The sequence below is a fragment of the Silurus aristotelis genome, assembly GCF_946808225.1.
Source record: "Silurus aristotelis genome assembly, chromosome: 18".
NCBI lineage: Eukaryota > Metazoa > Chordata > Actinopteri > Siluriformes > Siluridae > Silurus > Silurus aristotelis.
The window spans coordinates 11,807,416-11,828,911 of NC_139591.1; the positions used below are offsets into that span (position 1 = coordinate 11,807,416).

A 21,496-nucleotide genomic window follows, 5' to 3' on the forward strand; every position below is an offset into this window, starting at 1 on the left:
CCAGACATTAATAGGCCGTAAGGTGAAGCCGTTTTTCGTTTCATCCCGTTCCCATATATAGGGCACTAAATTATTTTCATTCCAATAAAGAGCTTTTGGTTTTGAGCGAGAAAATAAGTTATCCATGTATAATTCTGCAGTTTATTTTTTATTAGTGTTTAAAGTCGGCAATAGTTCCTTCATCGCGTAATCATATTTTGATCATGAGTGATTCGGCTTCACGTCACGTGTAGGAAGCACAACCAATAAGGTGGCCGCTTTTGGAACGATGAATCCAAGATGTCTGCGCCCTTGTTGTCATCAGTAGCGAGTAGCGAAGAAGAGGAAATTACGGTCAGACCTGATTCTAAACTCCGTAAAAAGGATTATAAACAATGCTATATGCATCTCGCGTCCATAAAGAAACGAAGGATTTTACACACACACGATGGGATACATACATAAATCGCGTCAAACGGTGGCTTGGTTTGTATGGTAAGAATCCGAGAATACCAGAAACATACAAACATTGTCTAGAAATTACATATGAAAATGTTCCCGAAGACGCTGGGTTTAATTCCACTTGCTACAAGCTACTGGCAGGCCCGTCATGGACCTAAGTTTCTTTTTAGGACATTCAGTTGTTGAGGTACTACTACTCGATGACACAGACTGGTCTTCAAGACACGTCATACAGCATCCTGAAATTCAAGACACGTCATACAGAATCCTGAAATTCAAGACACGTCATACAGCATCATGAAATTTAAGATGCTCACAAAGACCAGTCTGTGTCATCGAGTAGTAGTACCTCAACAAGTAAATGTCCTAAAAAGAAAGTTAGGTCCATGACGGGTCTGCCAGTAGCTTGTGCAGGTCCTGTGCTTCCTGCCTTGTGCATAATTTGTAAGAAAACGGACAAGTTTTCTTACCGACAAGTGATGTCCTGCACCAACATTGCAAAAGGGCAAACTACCAAGCAGCCATAATGAGACATTCTCTGAAAGGTATAATGCGTGCCCCTTCACCCATTGGCAATGGATGGCACCTCGAGGATGGGGAGTTGACAGTGACCTGGATGACTAGAAATCCTGCACTTGAAAGTGTTTTGCAGGTAGTCCACTGCAGTTGCAAGCAAGGCAAATGTGAGACTGGAAGATGTTCCTGTATCTACTGATTTTTGTCGGTGCCAAAATTGTGCTAATGTTTCAAAGGAAACGGAGGAAAAAGCTAAATGGGATGATGGCTCTGATGATGATACTTATGAGTAAAGATGTGCTGTGCATTATCTTAAGCTAATTTTAGTTGTAATGAATCTGTTGTGGAATTGTTCATTTTTGGCATTATTCATTATTAATTGGGGGGGGGGGTCGCATTTTGAGTGATTTCAGAAAACTCGGGACAAAGTGTGCTGCTTGTTTATGTTTCTGTGATTACACAGTGCTGTATGAATAATTTGATGTATTTGCACAGTTTTGCTAAAATTGCAATGTGTATGTTTAATTTTGCTTGGTGCCAATCCATGAAGTAAAAGCATATTTCCTACAAATTTGCCATATTTTATGGTCTACATTCACACTTGAGTGTTTAATGCACTAATACCTTTCTCAAATGTTTAGGTACATGTATAAAGGTCAATTTGAGAGAGATTTTATGTTGCTAAAATGAAAATAAATAAAGTTATAAGCGAAGCCAGCAGCATAAGATTTTCGGGTTTTTTAATTCACAATTATACACATTTATGGATCGTGACAAAAAACTGCAGGATTTTTTGTGGAGAACTTTTAACATAAAGTCCAAAATGGTGTTGTCTATGCAAAAATGCATTTAAAAAGTAGTGCCCAGACGTGGGAACGTAAATCACTTTCTAGCCACTTTTTCCTAGTTCACCTTATGGCCTATAATAGGAAAGGATCATGTCATCAGGTGAATCTGCTTATATTTTTTATCTTGACTTATATGTTGTTGCTGAGTAGTGACAATGAAGGAAATGAGAGTTTTATTGAGACATGGTATCAGGGTTGAACTTTAGTATTCAGAGTATATAATTAGATAGATGCATGAGCACCCTGCTGCGACCCACCAAGCTTGTCTAGCTGATCTCAGCTCTCAAATAAATGCAAATATCCATCAGAAAGTATTGCTATTTTGTTACAGTTGTGACGGATTTTTTTTACTTTCTAAACACAACGTCTCAACATGGCATGGCAATGTACAAAACGTTTTTATTTCACAAACATGATGTAAAATGTCAAAGAAATTTTTTTTTATTATTATTAAAATTGTAATGATTAAGTTAACTTTCTTCCTGCCAGCTGTTTTGGTCCAGCCACAGTATATCATCTACACTCACCAGCCACTTTATTGGGTATTTGTATACCATCACACATGCCTGCACGTCCTCAATTTCCACATCCAGCTACACGGAACAAAGTCCATTCCTATTCAGCACCCTTCCCTGTCAAAACATACACACAAACACACCAAAGTGCACTTACACAGGGAACATACACTCACCAGCCACTTTTTAGGTACACCTGTCCAACTGCTCGTTAACGCAAATTTACAATCAGCCAATCACATGGCAGCAACTCAATGCATTTAGGCATGTAGACATGGTCAAGACGATCTGCTGCAGTTCAAACCGAGCGTCAGAATGGGGAAGAAAGGTGATTTAAGTGACTTTGAACGTGGCATGGTTGTTGGTGCCAGACTGGCTGGTCTGAGTATTTCAGAAACTGCTGATCTACTGGGATTTTCACGCACAACCATCTCTAGGGTTTACAGAGAATGGTCCAAAAAGAGAAAATATCCAGTGAGCGGCAGTTCTGTGGGCGCAAATGCCTTGTTGATGCCAGAGGTCAGAGGCGAATGGGCAGACTGGTTCAAACTGATAGAAAGGCAACAGTAACTCAAATAACCACTCGTTACAACCGAGGTATGCAGAAGAGCATCTCTGAACGCACAACACGTCGAACCTTGAGGCGGCTGGGCTGCAGCAGAAGACCACACCGAGTGCCACTCCTGACAGCTAAGAACAGGAAACTAAAGCTACAATTCGCACTGCTCACCAAAATTGGACAATAGTAGATTTGAAAAACTTTGCCTGGTCTGATGAGTCACGATTTCTGCTGCGAATTTGGCGTCAACAACATGAAAGCATGGATCCATCCTGCCTTGTATCAACGGTTCAGGCTGGTGGTGGAATGGATGTGGAAATTGAGGACGTGTAAATGCATTGAGTTGCTGCCATGTGATTGGCTGATTGTAAATTTGCGTTAACGAGCAGTTGGACAGGTGTACCCAATAAAGTGGCCGGTGAGTGTATGTTCCCTGTGTAAGTGCACTTTGGTGTGTTTGTGTGTATGTTTTGACAGGGAAGGGTGCTGAATAGGAATGGACTTTGTTCCGTGTAGCTGGATGTGGAAATTGAGGACATGCAGGCATGTGTGATGGTATACAAATGGTTTAGTGAAGGAGTACTGTATGTATAAAATACATTGCAATACATTTGGCTAAGACATGGTCTTCTAAATATTGATTTATTACATTTCCTTCACACAAGCACACACAGACACAACAGAAACAACACACAGGTTCACCATGCGCCCATGCAGATCCCAACAACGTGTTTCTGCTGGTTTATTCCACATTGTTTTAATCATTAGCCTGGCCACCAAAGAGTTAATTAACTGATACTGATTTTTGCCTAACACTGTATAAAAAGTGAAAAAAGTTTCAAAATCCACAATGAATTACATTTTAATATTTGCTTTAAAATATATATATATATATTATATGTTTAATACAAACATTGGAATATTCTTATAACCTTAGGAAAATATATGCACATTCTAAAACTCAGGGTCATTGCAAAGCAGTAAGTGGAACATTAAAACAATTTTATCTTGGAAAGTGTATATATATATATATATATATATATATATATATGTATGCATGTATGTATATGTGTGTGACAAAATCAAATCAAAATACAATGTACAAAACTGTTACTTTTCTTTTGCTGACCACCATCACCCAGTATGTTAATTATTTATAAATATTTTGTAGATTTCATCAATATATAACTCAAAAAGATAAAGAAAGCGTTTCATCAAAAAATTACTTTTGCAAATCCAACAAAATACAGTATTCTATGAAACTGGAATCCCAGTTAATACTTTTTAAGTTAAAGTAGTACTAAATTGCAGTGGAACTTCTGTATGCTCAAATATTAACTTCCAAAAAGTCATCAGAATTGACAATAAATCTTTAGAATAGCTGTCTTTGTTCTCTGGTATGAATCAAATGAAATTTAATCAATATATATTTCATCCAAAATCTTTCATTAAAGCATTAAGTTTGAAACAAAAAATTTTATTATATGTGAAGTAGTATTTGTATACTTATCACAGCGCTCTCACCTCTACATCCAAACTGTTTTTGGGCTTATACATCAATCTTTTAATAAAGATGAGTATAAAAGTTTGTGCAAGCTAAATAATAAAAAACAAAAAAGTTATGCTGGATTCACAAACTTGACAAAACTGACAAAGTATCTTTGCTACTGGGAGAGGCTAAACCAACAATGCTTTAGAAAACTGACTAGATGCCTCGACAAACAGAACCAAATCAATACCCAGCTTAAATTCCCTGAAAAGATCAACTGCTTGAACTTTATTTGCATGAGGGAAATTTCAAAAAAGCTAATTAAACTGAACATATAGAAAACTGTAATTGTATGTGTATATTTACACACTCAGAAGATCATATAAATGCACATACAAACTTTTGCAAAACTTTGTATCTGGCTTAAAAAATGAGGCCCACTGTGCACAAAGCATGATGGAAAACCTGTTTATAAGGCACATGTTTGTTGTTTGCATTAATTCTGACATGGTGCATCAGTTTTTTTCAAATTTATCTCCTCTCACTGGATTGTTTTGGTAAAGGAAATATTTTCTCCAGACATTAAGGCATGACATTCAGTATCTCAGTAGATTTGTAAATAAGCTGATGTTGCACCACCTTTCCATTTGTGAACCCCATCAGTAATGGTGGTCCGGCAGAGAGGGCAGGTCTTTTCTTGATTGAACCACACCACCATGCAATCCTCACAGAAGATGTGCTGTCAAAAGACAATGTGATATGTTTTTTTTTTAAATAACAAACTTCTAAATATACAATATATATATATAAATACACACACAAATTATATATATATATATATATATATATATATATATATATATATATATATATATATATATATATATATATATATATAAACAAGTAAAGTATTCTAGAAAATACTAGTAGTAAAACTGTAAATGACTTACAATAAACACATCTTTCTGTGCATACAATACAATCATTCGTCTTGATCAACCTATTATGTAAGCTGCTCATGGAAGGTTTAAAGGACAAAGATCACAGACTCACTTGACACAAGAGAACTCGAGGTTGCTTAAACTTAGATTGACAGATAAGGCAAAGGTCTCCAGCACCACTGCACTGGGACTGAGTTGCAGGTGCTCCGTTCACCTTGTAACAGGCAAGATTTAAAATTGAAAACAATAAAAATGTACATAGTAATGAATATGAATTAAAAAATACGTGTCTTAGATGACAAGATTAAAGTTATAAATACTGGTGCAAAATAGTTTATTAGTATAAATTCGGTCCATAAAAAGCCAAATCCAAAAAGAAAAATGTTAATTGCAAATTACGAAAAAACAATACAAATCTGTCATACCTCATAACTGAGAAACATCTGTACTGTGGTCTGCAGGGATCCCAAATGAGTGAAAATTTCCAAAAGCTAAAGGGAATTGAATATAAAAAATATTTTTTTGGAAAGCTAGAGAGATTATAAAAAAAAAAATAGAAACCGACAGAAATGTCTACACATTATTTAAATAAATAGTAAATATTTATTTGTTTTAAAAAATAAATTGTTTTACTCAGAACAACTGTAATAACTATAGTACAAAAATCGAAAATGTAACAAAATTCACAATGGATGCATTTTACAGTAAAATAATATTTTTCCTTTATCACAAAATATTTTCAATTTTTATAGTCATCCATACACATAGCCTAAAATGTTGTGTTTACTTAAAAATGTAACCTTCCAATCTTACCTTTAGAATTATGTAAAACAAAGCTAACAGAATATCAAGGGTAACTCCTACAGAGCTTTCAACCTTTTGGGATCTAAGCAGGTAGTAGAACCAGAGAGGCACAGGGGCAATTACTTGATAAAACTGCCCAAGTTCTTCTATGAACATATACCACTGACCCTGCAAAGGGCAGAGAGAATATACTGAATACACAGTGCAATTCAATTTAAATTATATTCTATCGCAAACCAAACTCTTACTCGTCTCTTGTACACCATGACACAGGAAGGAAGAAGAAGAACAAGGCACTTTAATCCCATAATGAGAAATTTCACAATGAAACTGGTCACTCCCACAATCCATAAAACATCCCAGAAATCCATAGGCTCAACATGGGGATTCATAAGGATGAGGCTAAAAAAGGGAAACACACACAGAACAATACAAGATCTAATATTACAATTTACAAGCCTTGTATTTAAAAAAAAAAAAAAAGGCAAATATATAAATGGACAACATTACAAACCAGTAATAAAGTGAATCCATCTTAAATGTGTAATAGAAAAGTAGGGAGGAGGCCATCAGAAAGGACAGAAGCCATAAACACTGAAGCTTCGACCGGCGATCCTTCAAAGGACAAGAGAGCATTCATGTTAAAGCTAAAGCATTTTTGCAGATATGGAAAAAGCTATGCATCTGTTGTGTTGCATTCAATGACTGTTGACAAATACAGTGGATATTAAAAGTGTATGCACCCTTATGAAACTGCAGTTTTTTTTAATATAAAGACAGAAATAAAAATGTCAGACTTGTTAGAGACAGAAATAACTAATTTCTGACTTGTTATATATTTAATGTAATTTTCCAACAAACAAAAATCCAATAACAAAATGTAATAATTAGGAACATTTTAAACAAAAAAAAGAAAAAAACAGAAAAATGCAGCAACACCCTGATTGCATAAGTATGCAAACCCTTTATAACGGGGCTTTAACTGTCCTCAGATTTAACCAGTCACATTTTAAATTAGGCCTGAAGGTAAATGGCATACATCTAACATGAATTAAAGTGATTCTAATAAGAAACTGATGAAGGGCAGCTGTTGCGTTAGTATTTGCTTGAATGTTTGTGTTTTCATTCTACTAAGAGCCATGGGCCACAAACAGTTGCCAGAAAAACTGAGACTTGAGTGTTGAAAGCTACGAATCTTCTTTGAACTTTTTTTTGCAAAAGAGGAATGGGGTAAAGTGTGAAATTTATCAAGACATATTTACAAAGACTTGATGCCATAATGAATGTAAATGGTGCTTCCACAAAGTATCAAGTTAGAAGAAGTGTGCAGACATATGCAATCAAGCTAGTTTAAAAGTATTTTTTTTTTATTAAACTGTTTCTAATTACTAAATGTTTCTTTTTCCCTGGATTTTTGTTTTTTTTTGGAAAAGAACAATAAAGATGTAACAAGACTGACAGGCATGTTATTTCTGTCTTTATATAAAAAAAATGCAATTTCAAAAGCGTGTGTATTTACTGTATGTTTAAAACATGCTACAGCTTACTCTTATCATTGAACAGCTCTCAGGATACCCTACAGGATACTCTACAGTATATTGCAACTACATTTAAACTTTTTGAGGCCATTACTGCAGGGCCCAATTTACTGCAGGGTCATTTAAGGCAATTATGTGAAAACTCTTACCTGGAGAAAAACTTGTCCCTGGATATTTTTATTTACATACAGGAATGTTATAAAGAGACCAAGTCCTACAGCCATCCCTGCAACAGGGTAAAAAAATAAATAAGATTCAGACTGAATCTGAAGACTACTCGTAAATAATCGTTGAAACAATTGTTCTGGTACTCTTGTTAATATGCTTACCCAAAGCATGCTGTAAAATCAGTTTTGAACAAATGATAATGATAAAAGGAAAACTTTTCTGCACCCAGCAAAAGAGGTAGCGCAATTCTGGGATTGAAGAAGTGGGTTCCCCCGCGTCATGGTCCGAGTGTGATCGGTCAGCCTCAGCATGCGTGTAAGAGTGGCTACGGCTGTGGGAGCGAGAGTGGCTGTGAGCTGTAGGTCTAAGCCGGCGGGAAGCAGAGCCAGTACTGCTTTCTTCTCCTGATAATGAGCTGCATATGGGGACTCTGCCTTCCATGTTCTCCACATTGTTAGATATTCCTGAATTCATCATGAGCTCAGGTTGTAAAGTGAGTGACATATCAGTGCCATCCTGAGAGCTCAATTCAGTCGACATTCCAGCTGATTCCTTCGGAGTCAGTTCTCTACTGGACTCATGAGAGGCTGCCCTGAAATATTTAATTTCTATTGTCAAGATTTTACTAGAATAAAGCTGCTTAATACAAACTTGTCAGCATGTAACTCAAAAGCACTAATTGGCCATGAATTGTTTTTGTTCATTCTTGTTTACTTTATTTTCTCATTATAAATTGTGTTTGTGATCACAAGTTGATTTCTATATGTAATCAACATTACATGTAGGGCTACAACACATTATTTTGCTAATCGATTTTTAGGATTAAAAAAACATTTTTAAATAAGCTGTTTTGCTTATAATAACTATATTCAATGTATTTATGTATTAGGGCTGCAACAACTATTTAATAAAATCAATAATAATCAATAATAAAATTCGTTAACGAATGCCGTTATTGATTAGTTGGGCTGCACAAGTTATGGGTTAGCAAGATGAACACATCCGCTTGAAAATGGCGGACAGTAAAGGGTCAACCGGCGGCAGGAAAAAGTGTGCGTCCAAGTCATCCAAGGCATAGGAGCATTTTATATTAAACGCAACAAAGAAAACCGTACCTGGATTATGCAAAGCGGACCTCGTGTGGCATGGAAATACCACAAGGATGCACAAGCATGTGAAAAGTAAACACACCTGTGTCAACGATTTTCCCCACTTCTTGAAACATCAGCACGGTAAACAAAAACTGAATAATCCTCATCATGAAAATGGTATAGTTTATTACTATACTAACATTAAATCTAAAAACAGCAAACAACAGCAGCAGTAAACAATTGCAATTTTAGTCACTGTTGTGGTTTTCAGCAAATTCTTATGCATTTGTACACAAATGCGTATTTCTTTCCTTGGTTTTAATCAAACCTGTCAGCAGTGTTGTGCTCGTTACTAAAAAATAGTAACTAGTTACAGTTACTCGTTACTTCATTCAAAAAGTAACTCCGTTACTTTGTTGATTACTTACACCAAAAAGTAATGCGTTACTGTTAAAAGTAACTTTTAAATTACTTTTTTAAAGAACCTTCTTTAATGTTTCCATTAATGCCCTTTTATGCGTTATGATCTATACAAACACAAAACTGACTTAAACACAGTCATTTTTAAACACTATTTTATTAAAGTCAGACCTGCACAAACTGAATATATCACAAGTATTTCTGAAATAAATAACAAAACAAGCTGAATAATATATTCACAATCAAAAACTAAAGTGGCTTCTGCTGTTGTGTTGAGCTCTTAAAAATGTTCCTTTCACAGCTGAAGTATAAAAACTATCCACAGTGTAGAACAGAACACCGGGTTAGCTTCTAGCTACTAGCTCCTCAGGCATGGAGTTTCTGGAAGTGTTTCAACAGATTGGAGTTGCTGTTTATCGCAGTAGATACGAGCTTCGAACCAGAAAGACACAACTTACATTTGACTTAAAAGTTTTTGTCTTTATACTCAACTAAAGTGAAATAATGAGCATATTTCCACTTTGAGAAACTCGTCTTGCTCTCGCCTCGACTCGCCATTACTGCCGCACAGACCTGAATAAACGGAGACACGCCCACAGCGCGTCTTCTTCCTGTTTACAGTGTTGTTTATCCACCAATCCTCCAATGCGACGCTGCTGTAAGCAGGTTAGGCTGTAGTCTACACTTCAGCCGAAATTAATTCATTAAAAAAAGTAACGGGTAACGCACCATACGGTAACGGTAACGGAGTTACTTTATTTTTAACAGTGCCCAACACTGCCTGTTAGCTTGCTGTTGTTTCTCCATTCCATTCTCTTTTATAGCATTTGTCTTCAACAACAGTAATTTATCTGGTTTCAAACGTGATTTACTGCGGCTTCACTACGTTCAAATGCTTGTCTTTAATTTATGCATATATCATTTAATTATTATTCAAACTTAATTATATAATCTAGACGACAATTGACCATTTTGTTTAAATACACAGATATTCTGTTCATTTTAAGATATGCATCTAGAATATATAATTAATTTGAATTTGTATAAAAATGTAATGATATATGCATATATGAAATATACAAACATTTAAAAACAAGCATTTGAACGTAGTAAAGCCACAGTAAATCATGTTTAAAAGAAGTTAGGTTGTAGTAGACAAATGTACGGTGGCCGAGAAGTGCAAAACACATTAACAAATTAGAAAACAAATTAACAACGACAATTTAGACAAACCTGAAAAGGTAGGTATAGTTTGTGAAAGGAAACTTAATGATCATTGGATGAGACACCTGTCATTCAAGATATACAGGAAGTATGAAATCTTATCACTTTGTTTCTTGTACACGTGTAAAGATTTCCGTTTACTTTAAACTATTTTTTATTCCGATTAGTGCACAGAAGTAAACATAAGCAAGCAAGGAGAAAATAGAATTAAATCAAAGCTACTTTGAGGAAGGACATTCATAAGCAGTGATGTTGGACATGCTGTAGTATATCATGACATAAAGAATAGTTTGTACACTTTTTACACATACGTTCCAACTTTCTCCTGCCGCAGACTTTTGTACTTCTTGTATATCTTGAATAACAGGTGTCTTGACCAATGATCTGAAAGTGTTTCATTTGCAAACAATACCTACCTTTTCTGGTTTGTCTAAATTGTCGTTGTGTTTTCGGCTTTGTTAAGGTGCTTCTGTATTTGATATTTTGCTTTTGAAATTGTTCATTTGTTTTCTGATTTGTTAATTTGTTTTTTTGGATTTGTTATTGTGTACAGTATTCTAATTTGTTTTGATTGTTTTCTGACGGCCACCGTACAAATGCTATATAAATGCATAAGAATTCGCTGAAAACCACAATAGTGACTAAAAATTCAATCTTTTACTATTGATGTTATTTGCTGCTTTTAGATTTATTGTTTGTTTGCAGCGTTTTAATTGAAGCATCACGATGTCGTGAGCGAAGTGATTTCACAACCTGATGCTCGCGAGTCAAGACAGAACAGATCCAGTGCGACTGTCCCAAAGTTACAAACAAACAGTTTACACAATAACACTTTATTAAACTGTACCATTTTCACATGATGAGGTTTATACAGTTTTTTACTTACCATGCTGATGTTTTACCTTCATCCGTGACACAGGTGTGTTTTCTTTTCCTGCTGCCGGTTGACCCTGTACTCTCCGCCATATTATCTTGCAGTCCTGCTGAGACGTAACTTGAGCAGCCCAACTAATCAATAATGTTGACAACAAATTTTCAGTATTGATTATTCTTATTTCATTATTGATTATAACTATTTAATCGATTAGTTGTTGCAGCCCTAATTACATGGTTTGGTTGCTCTAGAGGCAACAGAAGCTTGAAGCCACTTCTATTTTACTGTACAACAGCCCACCATTATCAAATATAAATACTGTTAACTAGAATCTAATGAAAAAAGAATCAAACGATTAACATGGTACAATAAGTAGGTTAAATATTATTTAACACATTAAAAGTTAATCTAATTTGCAGAGTACATCAGGGTTCTCTGATTACTGGATGTTTGAGAAGCAGTGCTGTAAAGTGCAGATTACTGTAAGATTGACCATTTAATGCTCAAATAAAAGTTCATCTATACACTGGTACAATAGTTAATTATGATGACGTTGGTAAAGACGCCCAAAAACCCAAAAAACTCGTTTCATTCATAAGGCGCGAGATTTTCCTTGTGGTAGAATTACATGGTGTAAAAGATATACTTTGTGATATCGACAACACGAGCAAAGAACTTTCGTTATACTGAGATCATAACAAAATGAAGGTGTGCTTACAAAAAAAAATGCATGGCCTGTTAGGGCTTCCGTATGTAAATATATCCGATACTGTACATATGTAAATCGTACTAGTTGGACATAAAAATGTACTACCGTGTGTATATCCATTCCATAGCAAGTAAACTCATATCAGTTAACTAACCATAGCATATACTGAGTATTAGCACACAATCTGCTGCTGCTTTAAACACAAAAGCGTGTTTACCTGCCATATTGCAGCCGGAGCTTCATAACACACCACTAAATTCCATTAAAGTAGCGAAACAACGTGTTAACTGACAAGAAGAAAACTTTAAAAAGTACACAACAAAAACCTCTAACAAATTACTATCATAATTCTCTAAATACCAGAGGATCCCATCCACTGTAGCACGAAAATGACATTTCCAACATGGCCGACAATATGACACCCTTTCAGAATAAAGGTCCCTCTGCACATACACATACACAATAACGACTTAAAAAAACTGTAGTGTAAGGCAGCGTCCCCTAAACATTTTTGCACCACGGACCGTTGGGGTGTCACTGAGGATGTGCGATACTTTTCGATCCGATATTGATACCGATACTGATACTTCTATTAAATATGTATAACGTGTTAATAAAAAATCTTACTGTTAAAAAATGTCCAGTTTAAATAACTCAACCCACCATAATGCAGAATCTGCTTAATTTATAGATGCATGAAAAAAACAGCGGCTGAAACGAGTATGGGAAATGGGCATAAGAGGAAATGGATATTTAAAAAAAAAAAAGAAAGGGAAAAAAAGAAAGTGAATGAGAGAGAGAGAGAGAGAGAGAGAGAGAGAGAGAGAGAGAGAGAGAGAGAGAGAGAGAGAGAGAAACACCCTGCATGGCAAAAAATCATATAATATATTAATCATATAATAATTAAAAAGTTTTTAATTATTTCTAATTCTGTTTGGCCCAGTACCAAATGATCCACATCCCAGTGGTTTGGGACCCTGGTCTAAACCTAAACTCTAATTATAAAGCCTTTTGACTAAACACCATCCAGACTCTACTCGTAGGTAGCATGTGCCTTCATATACCTTATTTCTTAAGGTTTCCAGATTATTTTTTTATATTTAAATATGTTGTGATTAGTGCAGGATTCAAAGTTGTACTTGTAGTGGTACAAACTTGTACTTTCGTTTTTTCTAACATTTTAGATTGCAGTTAAAGTTTGTGATTTATGTTTCTGTAAAAAATGAAAAAAAAAATTTCATGTTTGATTATGGACACTAGTAACTAGTATCATTAAATTGTACCATAAATTATATAATACATACAAAGTATTCTGCTGAAAAAAACCCAGAAAAACTTTAATTATGACAAAACTATTAAAACAGACAGAGTCTCTTCAAAGCAAAAACAAAAAACAAACCAAATAAATTGATTTAATAATAAGTCACAGTTCCAGTCCGAAGTTTTGATTCACCTTCTCCTTCAGTCATTTTTCTTTATTTTTTTATTATTATTTTCAGCATTGTACAATAATACTGACAACATAAAAATTATGAAAGAATATGCATTGAATTATGTAGTAAACAAAAAGTGTTTAACAATCTGGAACGTTTTATAAATTTTAGATTGTCAAAAGTAGCTACATTTAGCTTTGATGACAGTTTGACACACATACTGTACTTAGATCAAAAGGTTCAGGCTATTTGTTGGTATCTCAAATAATAAAGACTACAGCAGGGGCAGATCTTTCTCTTATAAAGCCCCACTTATGATGTCGTCCCCTCACTCTCACATGTTCACTCAGGTTTGTTGACAGTGGTGTGGTGGGCCGTCTCTTATCCCAGAGATCCCTCATGTCTGTGTTAGATTCTAGCTCTCCCTTTTAGTTATGCTGCCAGAGCGAGTCTTGCTGAAGTCCCTACCTGCACTCTGATTACACTGTACAGTGTCTTTAACCTTTATACAATAATATAAAATCCCTGTCACTTCTCTCTCTCTCTCTCTCTCTCTCTCTCTCTCTCTCTCTCTCTCTCTCTCTCTCTCGGTTGAGTTAAACATGCTCCTGAGGTACCAGTGACCACTGTTCCTGTCCCTTTCCTCTCCTCAGACGTGCCTGCTTTGTCTAGGTCTGCCTCTGGATGGTGTTTTCTTCGATTGGAGGCCACTCTGTGCAGCAGGGGATGTTTCACATCAACACCCTGGGAATCCATGAAATGAAGGAGTAAGACAGGAGCTTTAAGGATGTATTTGATCTGTGCTTAATGTCAACAGTCTGCTACGCTAAATAAGGACTACAGTTTGCATTCCATTACCATCACTGCACACCTCAACATCGCTTAGTTGTAATAAATGGACATTTAGTGCCACCCAGATGCGGATGGGTTCCCACTTGAGTCTGGTTCCTATGAAGGTTTCTTCCTTATGCCATCTCAGGGAGTTTTTCCTTGCCACATTCACCACCGGCTTGTTCATTAGGGACAAACTTACACTTATAAACAACAATCTTATTCATTCTTTCATACAATATTATCTGTGTAAAGTTGCTTTAAGACAATGCCCATTGTTAAAAGTGGTAAACAAATAAAAATAAATTAAATTGAACATTGCATTCTCTCATCGGATTCATTAGGTAATGACGTTTAATAGTTTCAAATATGGAATGGTGTGCCTTATCGACTTGTGACATTTTTTGCCTCTTTAATGAGCTTTAGACCATCAGTTTTCTTGTGCAATGGAAAGTGTTAGTCAATAGGCTTATAACTTATAATAATTGTACAAATGAAACGGCTTCTCCCATTAGGGGTCTCCACAGTGGATTATCCGTATTCATGATCCGCATGTTCGATTTGGCACGTTTATACGCTGGATGCCCTTCCTAACGCAACCCTCCCCATTTATCCGGGCTTGGGACAAATTGAACTAATGACAATAAATACATTAGGAAATTAAGGTCAGTTAATTCGAAAAATCTCAAGAACTTTAAATGTATCCCAAGTGCAGACGCTATCATGAATCAGAACGTCTCATGATGATGAGGAAAGACAAAGAGGTACCTCTGCTGCAGAGAATTATCAGCATCAAAAATTTCGGATTTACACAAAAGCTGCTGAGTTCAAGTGACAGACATATTTCAACTTCCACTGTTCCTCTGAGGAGACTGTGTGAGTCAGGCCTTCATGGCCAAATTGTGGCAAAAAAAAGCCATTATTTTAGAAGAACAAGCAGAATAGATTTGTTTGAGCCAAGAAGTCAAGTCAAGTCAAGTGGCTTTTATTGTCATTTCTACTATGCACAATGGTACACAGTACACAGTAAAAACGAGACAACGTTCCTCCAGAACCCTGGAGCTACACTAAACAACAACATAGAGCTACAACACAATACAAGCTACATAAAGTGCATCGAGTGCAACCTAGTGCAAACAGTGCAAACAGAAAACAGTAGAGACAGACAGTGCAGACAGACAACACAAGACAAAACACAAAACCCGAGATAGCGCCAACCAGTAAACATACTGTATACTTTGATTATACAGTACTGTGCGAGAAGAACTGTATAAACTATATCCGGGAGTGAATATACACAGACACAATGTAGTGCAAAAGACAGCATGTAAACAGTATAGTATAATACAGTCAAAGGTGCAAAAGACAGCATGTAAACAGTATAGTATAATACAGTCAAAGGTGCAAAAGACAGCATTTAAACAGTGTAATACAGTGAAAGGTGCAAAAAAACAGCAGGTAAACCGTGTACTACAGTAAAGTATAAATAATGATAAATAAATGATGGTGTGTGTGTGTGTGAGTTCCCTTTCAGTTCGGTGTATTAAGGAGCCTGATGGCCTGTGGGAAACAACTGTTGCACTGTCTTGATGAGGCGGCCTGAATGCTTCGGAACCATTTTCCTGATGGCAGGAGAGTGAAAACTGTGTGTGACAGGTGTGTGGGGTCGTCCACAATGCTGTTTGCTTTGTGAATGCAGCGTGAAACACAAGAACTGGACATTAGGTCAGCGGAAAATTGTCTTTTGTTCTGATGAGCCCAAATTTGAGTTATGGTTCTATTTGTCGTGTTTGTTAGAGGTAGCGAGCCTGAAAGTTAAAGGATGTTTCCTGAACTTATGTTTCCCACTGTAAAGCATGAAGGAAGAGGTGTGATGGTGTGGAGGTGCTTTGCCTGTGACACTGTTGGTAACAGTAAAACTTGAGGGGGCACACCTAACCATCATGCCTACCACAGCAATTTTCTGTGATGCCATATTTGAGAGCTATTTATTCTAGAAGAAGAGTGATGGGAGTGCTGCATCAGATGACCTGGCTGCCACAATCACCTGATCTGAATCTAATTGAGATGGTTCGGGATGATTTGGAATCAGAATCAGGTTTATTGGCTTATTTAAGGAATTTGGTTCCAGCTTTTGGTGACTCTCAAAAATACAGACATAAATAACACTATAAATTTAACTCATAGACAAAACTACACTAGACAATACAGACAACCCAGATTAAATAAGACCACAATACATAGAGTATATGACAGATCCGTAAAGTACATGAGAGTGCAGTGTAGTGCAAATAGCAGTAGTGTGAAAAGCAATCAACACATCTGGGGACTCCTGCAAGATTGTTGGTACACCATTTGAGATGACTCTCATTAAGGTCACTAAGAGAATGCTACGAGTGTGACGTTGTCATCAAAGCAAAGGTCGGCTACTTTGAAAAGTAAAAAAAAATAACACATATTCCGCTTTATTTAATGTTTGTGTTTTGTTTGCTTACATAATTACATATTTTTTCAGTCATAATTTCATTGCCTTCAGTATTAATATATAATGTGGAAAACAATTAGGGTCATTCCATCGTTCTGAAAGTAGTTTATATTGTTGTATATTATTATTAGTGGCGTTCAAATGGCACAAGGTTCAACTTAAACATTTATTCATCACTTTACTTTCTTTCGGCTTCTCCCATTAGCGGTCACCACAGCGATCATCCGCATGTTTGATTTGGCACATGTTTTTAAGCTGGATGCCCTTCCTAACGCAACCATCCCCATTTATCCGGGCTTGGGACTAAGGCTTGTGCAACCCTTATGACTGGGGTTGGTTCCCTGACCGGGGATCGAACCCGGGCCGCAGCGTTGAGAGCGCCGCATCCTAACCACTAGACCACCAGGGAACACACTTTAAAGTAATGATTAATTCCTACTTTACTGCTATTCTAGGAAAGTCCCATCAGGCCTACCATAGGCAACACACAGGCAACTCTAATTGTGTTGCAAACTTTTCAAACTTTTAAATTTGGCCAAAATGTGTCTGACACTTCACATTACAAAATTAGTGGAAAATATCTAGAAAAAATAACCACAAAAAAAGAAAGTCCCACATGCAGACTATGCACATCAGTGAATATAACTGGCATATGAATGTGAATGAACAATGGGTATGAATTTAATTCGCAGGTTATCAATAACCACTGGAAATCATACGTTTGTGTAATTATAGTTTATTTGTCAAAGTAAACAGTGGCTAATGCACTTTTCTCCAAAACTGTGAAATAATTTATATTGTGCATCGTGAAAATGCTTTATTGTTTTAGGGGTATTGTTTTGGGGCATTCAAAATTGCTTAATGTCATGTAATGGTTAACGAAACAGTACAGTGTGATCACAACGCAAGCAGGGACTCTGTGGCAAGACTCCCAAGAACAGTATAACTCTGGGTTATAAAGCAGCCAGCCATTCCACCACCAACAAACCTAAGTGTATGAGGATGAGGGGGTGGCCACATCAAAACATCCCAGTAAACCAAAACCCTCAATAATGTTTTACCTATTTACAAAATACTTGATTACACAAATTTAGTCTCAGCCTATACACTTAGACTGTGTCTGAGTCCCAAACTCTAATTGAAATGTTGTTCCCTAATTGTGGGGTTTTGTAAGACAAAGCTCTGCCCACTGATGTCTTCACTAATTGAGCTACCAACAAATAGAACGCATAATTGACTGAAGCAGACATGGCAGTTTATAATAGACCGAGATTTCCCTCAGGTACTGCTGCACAAAATCATTTAATGGTTTATATGTCAATACCAGTATTTTATCAATAATGTAATTTGCTTGGGAGCCAATGCAGTGTGAATAAGATATAGGTAATGTGGTCATATCTTCTGGGTCTACTAATAACAGTTGTTACTGTAATCTGGATTTATTGAAACTAGTTTACTGACTTACTAAAACATCCAGAAAGTAATTTTAATAATTCAACCTAGACGTAACAAAAGCATAAACTAGCTTTTCTGCACCATGCGATGACAACATTTTCTTAGAAGTACTTCTGAGATGAATGAAGGCTACCCAGGTAAATATATCTACACGGTTAAAGCATATATATATATATATATATATATATATATATATATATATATATATATATATATATATATATATATATATATATACATTGTTGTGCTCGTTACTAAAAAATAGTAACTAGTTACAGTTACTCGTTACTTCATTCAAAAAGTAACTCCGTTACTTTGTTGATTACTTACACCAAAAAGTAATGCGTTACTGTTAAAAGTAACTTTTTAGTTACTTTTTTAAAGAACCTTCTTTAATGTTCCCATTAATGCCCTTTTATACGTTATGATCTATACAAACACAAAACTGACTTAAACACAGTCATTTTTAAACACTATTTTATTAAAGTCAGACCTGCACAAACTGAATATATCACAAATATTTCTGAAATAAATAACAAAACAAGCTGAATAATATATTCACAATCAAAAACTAAAGTGGCTTCTGCTGTTGTGTTGAGCTCTTAAAAATATTCCTTTCACAGCTGAAGTATAAAAACTATCCACAGTGTAGAACAGAACACCGGGTTAGCTTCTAGCTACTAGCTCCTCAGGCATGGAGTTTCTGGAAGTGTTTCAACAGATTGGAGTTGCTGTTTATCGCAGTTGATACAAGTTTCGAACCAGAAATACACAACTTACATTTGACTTAAAAGTTTTTGTCTTTATACTCAACTAAAGTAAAATAATGAGCATATTTCCACTTTGAGAAACTCGTCTTGCTCTCGCCTCGACTCGCCATTACTGCCGCACAGACCTGAATAAACGGAGACACGCCCACAGCGCGTCTTCTTCCTGTTTACAGTGGTTCATCCACCAATCCTACAATATCGTGTTTACAGTGGTTCATCCACCAATCCTACAATATCGTGTTTACAGTGGTTCATCCTCCAATCCTCCAATGCGACGCTGCTGTAAGCAGGTTAGGCTGTAGTCTACACTTCAGCCGAAATTCATTCATTTAAAAAAGTATAGGGTAACGCACCATACGGTAACGGTAACACTTTATTTTTTTAAAGTAACGCGTTACAGTATTAGTTACTGTCAAAAGTAACGCGTTACCGGTTACTGCCCAACACTGTATATGTATATATATAAAATGCGTGGCAAAAAAAAGACCCATGCAGAAAGAAAACCTTAGTATGCAAAACAGAGCTCACCATTTACATTTACTGATAATGATCAGTCAAATAAGACAAATACAATCAGCCATTCAATTATTATTTTCATTTATATTTACTTATTACCAAACCCCACCTTCTTTAATTGTAACCGGGAAATGAAAATGGCTTTTATATCCACTGTACATTTGCCTACATCCAAATGCTCGATGAAGTTTTAAAGTAAAGCATAGCATTGCTGGTAGATTTGCATTTACAATGCCTGCAATGCTAGAACAATTTATAAGCATTTAGAGAACATCAGTTAAAACAAGTTACAGAGGAAATTATAGGTTTAGTTTGAACCACATTAGCAAGGTTTTTTCTGCACTGACAAAGAATGCTTGGTAGGTCTTACTATCCACAGAAATACAAGAAGACATGCTTCCAGTCTCTCCTCTGTTCAGCTAGGTGGTGGAATGAGTTCCACTTGATGTCTAAACAGATAAGTAGCAGTCTTTAAAAGAGAGGATCTTCTATGGGTTCTTTAATTTATGATTCTTGAAAATAAAAAATAATAAATAAAATTGAAACAATTTTAACTTTTCTCTTATTTTGAGACTGATTATATTCTAATAATGTATTTATTGATGGAGACTTCTTGGATGGAGAAAGAACTTTGTAAATCGCTCTGGATAAGGGTGTCTGCCAAAGGTCATAAATGCAAATGTAATTCTAGAGTTGAACCCTTTGGGGCATCAGGGTATGAGGTGCAAATAACACTTTTTCAGATTAATGTGAAAGTAAAGAAAAAATAACTGAAATCATTTGCTTCCTATAACCATCTATAAGTTTCTTACACCTCTCACCCGGAATTTTGGACAACTTTTCCTTTGCAAACTGCTCCAGATGTCTCATATTGGAAGGGTGCGTTTTCCCAACAGCAATTTTAAGATCTCTCCACAGGTGTTAAATGGGATTTAGGTCTGGACTCATTGCTGGCCACTTCAGAACTCTCCAGTGCTTTTTTGCCATCCATTTCTGGGTGCTTTTTGAAGTATGTTTGGGGTCATTGTCCTGCTGGAAGACCCAAGATCTCGAACGCAAACTCAGCTTTCTGACACTGGGCCCTACACTGCGCCCCAAAATCCTTTGGTAATCCTCAGATTTCACTATGCCTTGCACACACACAAGGCACCCAGTGCCAGAGGCAGCAAAACAACCCCCTGAACATCTTTAAACTGCCACCATATTTGACTGTAGGTACTGTGTTCTTTTCTTTGTAGACCTCATTCCGTTTTGGGTAAACAGTAGAATGATGTGCTTTACCAAAAAGCTCTATCTTGGTCTTATCTGTCCACAAGACGTTTTCCCAAAAGGATTTTGGCTTACTCAAGTACATTTTTGGCAAACTGTAGTCTTGCTTTTTTTATGTCTCGGTGTCAGCAGTGGGGTCCTCCTGGGTCTCCTGCCATAGCGTTTAATTTCATTTAAATGTCGACGGATAGTTCGCATTGACACTGAAGCTCCCTGAGCTTGCAGGACAACTTGAATTTCTTTGAAACTTGTTTGGGGCTGCTTATCCACCATCCAGACTATCCTGCGTTGCAACCTTTCATCAATTTTTCTCTTCCGTCATGCCCAGGGAGATTAGCTACAGTGCCATGGGTTGCAAACTTCTTGATAATGTTGCGCACTGTGGACAAAGGCAAATCTAGATCTCTGGAGATGGACTTGTAACCTTGAGATTGTTGATATTTTTTTTTTACCATTTTGGTTCTCAAGTCCTCACACAGTTCTCTTCTGCTCTTTCTGTTGTCAATGCTTAGTGTGGCACACACAATGCAAAGACTAAGTGAACTTCTCTCCTTTTTATCTGCTTTCAGGTGTGATTTTTATATTGCCCACACCTGTTAC

At 36.2% G+C, this 21,496-nt stretch overlaps 1 protein-coding gene across 2 annotated transcripts; it reads right to left on the reverse strand.

Moving 5' to 3' along the window:
• Window positions 1-3,993: 3,993 nt before the first annotated feature.
• rnft1 (ring finger protein, transmembrane 1) lies at window positions 3,994-12,565 on the reverse strand. Of its 2 annotated transcripts, none has more exons than XM_083569140.1 (9): window positions 12,355-12,565; window positions 7,981-8,411; window positions 7,801-7,877; window positions 6,628-6,728; window positions 6,362-6,515; window positions 6,123-6,281; window positions 5,735-5,800; window positions 5,422-5,523; window positions 3,994-5,107 (listed from the first exon to the last, which is right to left on the reverse strand). In XM_083569140.1, the coding sequence occupies exons 1-9, from the start codon at window positions 12,378-12,380 to the stop codon at window positions 4,973-4,975; spliced, it is 1,251 nt and encodes a 416-aa protein (XP_083425266.1). In that variant the 5' UTR covers window positions 12,381-12,565; the 3' UTR covers window positions 3,994-4,972. The 2 variants fall into 2 exon arrangements, with proteins under 2 accessions (XP_083425266.1, XP_083425267.1); XM_083569141.1 differs by lacking the exon at window positions 12,355-12,565 and adding an exon at window positions 10,109-11,541 and having other exon boundaries at window positions 7,981-9,238.
• Between the last annotated feature and the right edge of the window lie 8,931 nt (window positions 12,566-21,496).

Coding starts and splice junctions, on each gene's coding strand:
- rnft1 (XM_083569140.1), bottom strand. CDS start 12,380: ATGAAGCTCCGGCTGCAATATGGCAG. Junction 8,412..12,354: donor CTCCGGCTGCAATATGGCAG/GTAAACACGCTT, acceptor TAAATATTTCAG/GGCAGCCTCTCATGAGTCCA. Junction 5,801..6,122: donor TGTTTTACATAATTCTAAAG/GTAAGATTGGAA, acceptor AATTCCCTTTAG/CTTTTGGAAATTTTCACTCA.